The sequence below is a fragment of the Centrocercus urophasianus genome, unplaced genomic scaffold (genome assembly GCF_019232065.1).
Source record: "Centrocercus urophasianus isolate 14NV4802_14NV808 unplaced genomic scaffold, USGS_Curo_1.0 seq_17, whole genome shotgun sequence".
Classification (NCBI taxonomy): Eukaryota; Metazoa; Chordata; class Aves; order Galliformes; family Phasianidae; genus Centrocercus; species Centrocercus urophasianus.
Genome location: NW_024884722.1, coordinates 3,217,179 through 3,225,811, shown reverse-complemented (window position 1 = coordinate 3,225,811; position 8,633 = coordinate 3,217,179). Strand labels below are relative to the sequence as shown.

At 45.3% G+C, this 8,633-nt stretch overlaps 1 protein-coding gene across 1 annotated transcript; it reads right to left on the bottom strand.

Moving 5' to 3' along the window:
- Positions 1–2,357: 2,357 nt before the first annotated feature.
- EEF1AKMT2 (EEF1A lysine methyltransferase 2) lies at positions 2,358–8,236 on the bottom strand. Its single transcript, XM_042818832.1, has 6 exons — positions 8,165–8,236; positions 7,894–7,959; positions 6,992–7,106; positions 4,836–4,943; positions 3,787–4,003; positions 2,358–3,008 (listed from the first exon to the last, which is right to left on the bottom strand). The coding sequence occupies exons 1-6, from the start codon at positions 8,218–8,220 to the stop codon at positions 2,911–2,913; spliced, it is 660 nt and encodes a 219-aa protein (XP_042674766.1). The 5' UTR covers positions 8,221–8,236; the 3' UTR covers positions 2,358–2,910.
- Positions 8,237–8,633: the final 397 nt, after the last annotated feature.

Below are 8,633 nucleotides of genomic sequence, written 5' to 3'. Positions count from 1 at the left end.
ACTTTAAAAAACACTCGACAGACTGCACTGCCGTTGGCTCTGCTCCTTAGGGAGCAATGACCACTAAACGAAAATACTTGCATACAAATAACAGCTTGGTCACCAAGAAGGAAGTCAAGGAGCAAGGCAACATTATTCCTTCTTCTGAATCTTCTGTGTTCATTCACTTGCGTTACAGTTCTCACGTCTGGCACTTCCCACTTTTTAATTTATGGCAACATGATTAAAGGAGTAGTTTTTACTTCAAGAAAGTGCTGTGATGCTGAAAATGCAAAGGTTTTTTGTCTTGAGAGCCTATTTACCTTATGCTTAAACTCAATTCCACCTGTAAAGATAGGCCTTCTTAAATCAATACTTATTTCCTTAATTTCACTTGGTCTCCTCTTTCAGACATTTCATCCTGACAGTTCACTTCCTTTACACAACCCATAAAAATCCAAGGTCTGCTCTCCCACAGGTAAAATGCTCCCAGCCCACTCAGCAGCACAAGAGCCACAACCAACACAATGGATCTCCCAGTAAATACTTCCAAAATGAACCACAGAAGGCCATTTTCACTCAGAGGATGGTGAGGCACTGGAACAGGTTGCCCAAGGAGGCTGTGGATGCCCCATCCCTGCAGGCATTCAAGGCCAGGCTGGATGTGGCTCTGGGCAGCCTGGGCTGCTGGTTGGTGACCTGCACACAGCAGGGGGTTGGAGCTGGATGAGCATTGTGCTCCTTTTCAATCCAGGTCATTCTGTGATTCTTCTCTATTATTAAAAATGGCTTTAAGGTTTATCATGATTCTGTGATTTGCTTGGCAATGGCAGATACCAGGAGCCAGATACTGGGGGTCAGAGCTGTACAAAAAAGCAGCTGGTTGTGGGCTTCTATCCTAAAAGCCATCTTCCTGGAAGGAAAGGTCAGCAATGGCCAGCAGGACCTGCGCAGCCCAGCCACAACAACCAGCTCCTAGCAGTTCATGCATCACCAGAGCTGCACATACTGAAAACACCTGGCTTAGAAGATGAGATCTGTCCTAGTCCTGAGGTTTCATTGCTTAAGGAGAATGGGAGAGACTTCATTTCCAAGCAGTGGATCCCTCTGGAGGGCTGTGGTCGACGCCGCCCTTTCCTTTCCAGTCTTTCCAGGCATCTCATTGAGCTTGGAATCTGGCTCGTGAAGCCAGGTGCAAAGCCCACCAGCACTCAGGGAATGTCAGCCTTTGGCATGCTGTAGGTCAACAAAGGAACATAATCCCTCTCTGTCCTGCCTACCTTTGACACAAAGCTATTCACAGCTCCATAAAGGTATGCTGGCCCTGCAGCACCATCCAACCTGAACTCGGGACTACAGAAAAAGCTTGCTGAGATCCAGGGATGGTATTAGTTTCACTATCTACAAATCTCACATTTGACTGAGAAATCACAAGCAAAATCCCCAGAGAGAAACACAAGAGGAGCAGAATGCATTTCAAATGCTGTATTTACTCCCCTGTGGTTTAGCTTTGCAGCTGACACCAAAAGTCACACAACTGTGTATTCACCCAGACATCCACCTTTACGAACTACCATAAAGCTCTCCAAACCACAAGCAAAGCCTCACTGCTCCTAACTCACTGTTTATTTCCCTGCCTCTTTTAAGAGGTTTCTCACTGAGCAGCACAGACATCTTGAGATTCTACCTTCATGAAAAATCATCTGGCAAGGTGAACCACTCAAAATCAAGGCTATTCTTTGACATGTTATTGCCAAATCTTACCAGTCAGTAAAGAAAAAAACATTATTCAAGTCACTATTACAGCTGCTGCCTAGACTCCATTATTCATAAGGGTCAGGTTTCTAACAGCAGATTTCAAACAGCAGGCCTTTGATTATTACTGCCTTAAAAACGCCCTCCTCAACATGTTTTACAAGCATTCTTCTACTCTCCAGTGATAGTTCAAAGTGCACAGGCTTACGAACACTGCCAGCTACAGATGAGATGCAGAAATCATGAGACCCAAGTGATTGCTTGTGTGCTTGTTTGAGACTGAAGAGAGGCCACTACCAATTTAGGAATCAAAACCATTTCAGCTGTGGGTTTTTCCTGTTCCTTGCCCCTCCTTCCCATAGCACCACCCATCTGCAGGCTTCACTCTCTTCATTTTTTTGAGCATTTTACTGGAGAATTTCAGTGTAGTCCTGAGAAGCTGACAGGCTCAGGAACTCTGCCTCAAACTTGCCCTAAATCCCACTTACCTCACAGTGAATTTACAGGTAAACTCCTCTTCATTATGCAATTAACATTTATCCTGAGAAAATCACTGGAAAACACATGGTCTTTGTTGGAGCTCAGGACATTATATAGCAAATTAGTCATGAAAGAGGCATATGTCACATGCTAGTGAGATTATAATGTCACACCTTTATATAATTATGGGATCAGTGGAAGTAAGTAATGATGCAAGCCTCCATTCTCACAGGTGATGAGAATTACCTCCTGCAAAAATGAAGGGTCCACCAACTACATCTCAAAAGCTTCTCTCCAGTTACACCACAGCACAGAAATGAGATTTCCTTTGTAGAACACCTTTGCTTCTGTTGGTCACTGATTACCAATCCAGAAATTAAATACCAGATAATCTTTACATTCCAAATGCAGCCAACACTCAGCTATCTCAGTCAATATTTAAAATGCTTGTCTCTCTCAAACTTGCAGCCTCCCTGAAACAAGTGAGGTTGTAGCAGGGACAAAATTTACAGGCAAGTTATGCAAAGCTCTTGTGTTTCTAGGGCAATGTTTTATAGTCCCTTAGAGTTCCATACATAGCATTTAACTGTGTACTCAAATAACATTTATTTACACACGTGTCTGAGGTTTGCTGTCAGGCTTACTTTAAAGTTCAGACTTTTCTCAGCTAATCTAATTTGTCCAAGATGGATGGTCTCACTTTTTTCTTTGGAAAACCAGTGCTGTTACGCTGTTTCCAGTTCTTCCTCCAAAGCAGAACTTGGGTGTTGGCAGCTCCTCCACAATTTCAAATCCTGCCAGACAGAAATTAAAATGCTTTTATTAGAAGGAAGTCATTCTATCCTGCTCTTGGATAACCCTTTGCAAACCATTCTTTATTTGTCTGGACAACTTGCAAGTCAGTTACTTTGTAATTCCACAGGACTGCATTGTTACACTGCACTGCTGCTTCATACAGCTGAAACCATTCCATAGGTAATAAAAAGCTCAGATGGCTGAAATTAATGGCAGAAAAGACGATTACTTGCCAGCGATTTTAGCTCCCCAGAAGGGATGGTTGTTTTAGATCCACACTCTTGGAGTTTCAAGCTTCAGGCATGAGATTCAGGAGCTAACCATCACGTAAAGAAAAATAAAAACAAGACAAAAACACCTACAGAGAGCATCAGAAGGTCACAGAGGAGGGAACAAAAATGGTCTTGCCAGCTGCCCTAAGCACAGGCAATTTTTAGAGCAGTTGTATGGGTGAACCAGATCTGCTAACAAAAGGCCAAAATAGAAAAAAACCCACCCAGAGGGGTATAGAATTCCCTCCTTCCCAGAGTAGCTAGACTGAGATCCTTGTTCTCTGAAGTATAACAAAACCTGAGCCCCCTTGAAACATTGGCGCTGGCAAATGTAGCAGCAGTAATTCTTGAGGAAAACAGTGAGAACAGGCTGAGGAATTTACTGATGCTTTTACTACTTTGTCTTATCCTGATCTGAGCAAACACGTTAACGCTGACACTAAAATCTACCCACTGCACTTTTGCTCAACCACAGGTTGGCAAATGGTTCTGTTCAACTGCTCACCTTCTCTGAACTCATTCAGCAGCTCCTCCTTGGTCCAGTTGCAAGATGTGATGAGGAAAAAGCCCTCTGGCTTCAATACACTGCAGAGAGATCTCACGTACTGCTTCCTCTTTCCAACTGCATTGTCAGGATTAAGGCTCACGGCATCAAAAGTCCCCTTGTCAATACAGATCTGAAATCCCAGTAGCTCAGCTGATGGAGCCAGGAAGTCTTCTACCTAAACCAGAAGTCTACAACTGTGAAAACAATCTTCTGCTCAGGAGCTCCTGAATCTTTAATGCAAACCAGTGCTTTAATACCAAAAGCCTCCAACTTGGCAATAAGAAAGGGTGAGCCAAAGTTACAATGCCACATCAGCTTCTTTGTTGTCTACCCATAACATAATAATCTATTTGCTATAAAGCCCACAGACATAAGTATTCATCTAAAGCTCAAGCTAACACATTCAGGAGTTCATCCTTCCAACCATTATTTGTACTCTGACCTCTGGTTTTCCAGGCACCATGTGCTGGGCCCTGTACTAACACAGAAGACAAGATGGTGCCTGTTACAGAGATCACAAGTGAGATACAAGAGCAGAGACACCATAGGGATACAGAGCTGGTGGGGAAAAGCACAGCAGAGAAACACTGGTGACTGAATGGCTGTGGCTGGAAGGGATCTCTGAAGGTCAACTGGTCCCCCCTGCTCAAGCAAGGTCTCCCAAACTCCCTGCTGCACAGCTACTGGCAGGGATTCCTTCCCATAAGGATTTAGTCCTCTGTCTTAAAGCTAACATTCAAAGCATATCAGCTTAAACACAGAGCTTGTCAAATGGCTATCTGCTCTTCGGACAGCTTTTGATTGCTACAAACAACAAGATAACCACAAGTCTTCCTGTGAACACAGATTTATTTGGTTAGAATTCTCTGATGAGGTATAAAATACAAAGGAATTTCAAAATACATCATTAATATATTGCAGTGAGTGCACCTGAATATCAAGTAGGTCACTTAACCTTGGGGTCAGCTGCTTTCAGTTTCCTTAATGAAGATTCTCTCAACACTTACCAGTAATTTAATGTTAGACACCCCTTCTTTCTCCCTTACTTTTTCTGAAAGTTGTATTGCAGAAGCTGAGTAATCAATCCCAGTGAGGTTAGTGAAGCCATTTTTTGCCTAGACAGAGCAGAGAATCTTAATCAGTGTGCTAGCACATTTTTTGTTCACCAGGTCCATTCCAGTGCCCTATAATTGATCCTCCCCCCTTTAACAATAAAAAAAACAAAAAACAAACCAAAACAACCCAGGACCTTTATTTCTGCTTTTATTTCTCATTTTCATTTCTGTTATCAGCACCAGAGCTGAACAGCCAAGTGAATGGACTGCAGTAACCCCATCTGCCTGCTACCTCATCAGAACAACTGCTGACTGAAAGCTGGTTGATGCCAACAAGTGGGGAACTGAGCAGAACTGTCAAAAACTCTGGAGGGAAATAAGCCCTTATCAGTACCAAAAGTAACCTCCAAACCAGGAATTTTCTGTGATGAGAACGTGCCAATGCCAGATGCTTCAAAGTAAGAAAACCTCTTTAACACACAAGAAACTGAGCAATTATTCAGCTTACAGCCTAAATTCTAAGACCAAATATATGTAAGATATTTTATTAATACAGAAAGCCATGGTAAAACTTCTATTTTTCTGATTTTTCATGCTAATGTCTATCTCAACGCAACTATTTGCATGCAGTGAGGTCTTTGTATCACTGATTATCAGGCAGGTTACGAACCACATAGAAGAGCACACAGACTTTCTGCTGACTTTGAACTAGATAACGACAACCCAGTTCATCCAGCTCAGGCAACGACAGCCCAGCAACCCTTCTGCAAAGCAGATGGGCTCACACGCCTCTCATCAGCTGGAGCTGGGCACCTGGGAGCAGGGTGGGAACACATTTGCATTCCCAGGTAGGAGCAGATCTGGCCGGCTCCAAACCTAGCAGGAGGAGCTATGAAGAGCTACGGCCTTACAGGCAGCTGCAGGCAGAATGGTGGAGGTGGCTGTTTTATGAATACCAAGGACCTCAACAAGCATTCAGCAATCTGCTACCTGTCTACTTATTCCAAAGGCCAATACCTCAACAACAAAGAGAACTACGTTTTTTAAGAGTCCTTCCTCCTCCTAGCAGCCCCTCAGTCTGTGTGAGTGCAGTGCTGGCCAGCTGTTCTTAATCGAGGACTAATTTCAGCTAGACACAAAGGCTGTGTTGTTTGCATTTGATGAAGAACAGCATATTGCTTAGGCTTCTGCCCACGTTCCTCCCCAGAGCTCCAAGAGCAAACCAAGCTTCCTGAGATGCCTGTGCTGAAGGCCTGGGGGTGGAAGCGCAGTTTCCACAACAGCTCCTCTGTTTGGAAACGAAGAGCTTGAGTCACTTCAGGGAGTTTCCGTTCACTCCTATAGTCTTTGGGGGCAGAGAAGGAAAGTTTAAGGATAAACAACATTAAATGCTGCTAAACCTGTATGGCCTGACTCCATACATACAGGAAGGGATCGTTCACTCAAACGTGACTCTGGAGTCAGATGAGTGCCCTGAAGGTGGTACTCACAAGCAGCCTCCTGCTCCTCCTTGACAGAGCTGGTTCAATTAGCAGCAGACACCCTCACTTGGCTGGTGAATACCCTTCACCTGCTCTTACAGCAGTTTAATAGTTTTTAAATTGCCACTGCAATGTGGCAGTCAGTCCCCACACAGGCTTTAAACTCTTCTAAAAATCAAAGCCCATGTTTTTTAAAACAACAGTGCACTATAAACCCAACCCTGACTTCCATTCAATTTCTGTTGTAACTAATGGAACCAATGGAGAGTGTTGGAAATAGGAACTACTACAGCAACAAAGCTTCCTTCTTCACCAGTTCTGCAGTAATACTACAGCAAAGGATTCAGTCAAAACCACAAAAGGATTACTGCAGCTGCAAATCACCTTGCATCACTCTTTAACATCACTGTAACACTTCAAAACCTGTCTGCAGAGGGGTTTCCACCCTGGCAGAAATGGATGCTTCTTGAGGCACTACCAACTTTTCAAAGCATTTATGTGAACCACTTGGTTTTGATCATTTTTTGCATCAAAATAAAGTATTGCTGTCAGAACTGAGGACGGACAAGGAGAACTGAGAACTGAGTTCTGAGCACCGATTCTGTTACGAAGGCAGAATATACTAACCAATTCAATCAGTAAAACACCATTCCCAGTTCCAATGTCAAGCACAGAGCTGTCAAGGGGCACCTTTTGTTTCTCCAACCATCTGATTATGCGAACCATGCTTTCTTCTCCAAACCTATTAGGAACAAGGGCTCAGGTAATCAAGCTGGCAAAGACACACAGTCAGCACAGCAAATGTATTCCTTTGCTCCCCAGTTTCAGCAGAGCCCTTCTTATTGAAGCACTTGCCTAACAACTGACATAGCTCATATTCCACATCTGCTAAAGTTTAAATGAATCACAGAATGGAAGAGACCTTAAAGGTTACAGAACTGCAATTCCCTGTTGTGGCCTGGGTGCCCCTGACAGCTCAGGCTGCCTAGGGCCCATCCACAGACATGGGCACCTCCAGGGATGGGACACCCACAGCTCACAGAGCAGTGCCAGGGCCTCACTGCCCTCTGAGTGAATGATTTCTTCTTAATTTCTCATATAAATCTCCCCTCATTCAGCTTCCAGCCATTCCCCATTGCTCTGTCAGACTATGTACAAGTCAGTCCTCCTCATAAGCTCCTTTCAAGCGCTGTAACTGAAACACCACCTCTGGAAGGCAAAGCCCTCCTATGTTGTATGAGAAGTCAGCACTGGCAACTGCCCTACTTACATCAGAGCTCAGTGATACGAGCACTTCTGAGTACAACAGACCATACCTTCCAGCTCACTGTCTCTGCCAGGACAGTTGTGTAAGCGCAACTTATCAACTTACATTGCAAAGCCGGTCAGAAGAGGAACGGGTGGCTCCAAGACTGACATCCCCTTCACACTGCCAACACCCAGAGCTATTCACCAACCCAGAGGACGCATTTTGGCAGCATCCCCTTGAGAAACAAACAGGCATGTTCAGGTAGGGATGGTTTAATTACCAAATTTCCCCAGCGTCTCCCGTCTCCTGAAAAGCTTGCAGCTCTCTCTCATACGCAGCATCCCAGCTACAGGGAGGGAGAAGAAGATACGGCAATTAGCATTGCGAACGACTTCAAAGAGGGGGAAAAAGGAGAGCGAGCCCGCATCTATGTCACGGGACCACCTAGAGCGCACTTCACAACCGAAACCAAACGGCTGTGAAGAGGCCAGGCACTCCCACAGGCCGGGTGATGCTTTCGGTGCCGGCCCTGCCCACAGCCCACCACTCACTGAGGCCTGGTGCCCAGCGCCGAGGGCGCGAAGGGCTCCTCCCCGCCGCCCGCCATGCCCGCCCGGAAGCGCGGCGCTACCATAGAGTGCGGCTGGCGCAGGGCGCGGGAGGAGAGGGCGCCGCCCTTGCGGTGTGGAGGACCGGCGCTCCGTGCTGCCGGGCTTCTCCGCAAAGCCGGCCCCCTGGAGCCGGGCTTTCTTTGGACGAAAGCGCTTGTTTTCTAGCGCTGAAATTCAGGGGGTTACAACAGGGTGCTGCTCAGATCTGCCCCACTGTAGCGTCCTTTGCCTAAGCATTTTCAAAGCCAACATTTCGTTCTTCTTCTGGCTCACAATTTATCATCATACCAAACTGTTTCACTGAAAGCAATGGATAGTGTGCTTGTAAGGAGCAGTTCAGCTCCAAGGGGACAGATTCTCATCATTTAATTCATGAGGGCTGCCCAAAGTCCAGGCAATCTTTATTAAA

Bases quoted from the DNA above. Each gene is read 5' to 3' on its own strand.
- EEF1AKMT2 (XM_042818832.1), bottom strand. From the start codon at position 8,220: ATGGCGGGCGGCGGGGAGGAGCCCTTCGCGCCCTCGGCGCTGGGCACC. The intron at 7,960-8,164 runs GTGAGTGGTGGG...CCCTCCCTGTAG, and splicing joins GCGCTGGGCACCAGGCCTCA to CTGGGATGCTGCGTATGAGA. The intron at 3,009-3,786 runs GTGAGCAGTTGA...TCTGTCTGGCAG, and splicing joins GCTGAATGAGTTCAGAGAAG to GATTTGAAATTGTGGAGGAG.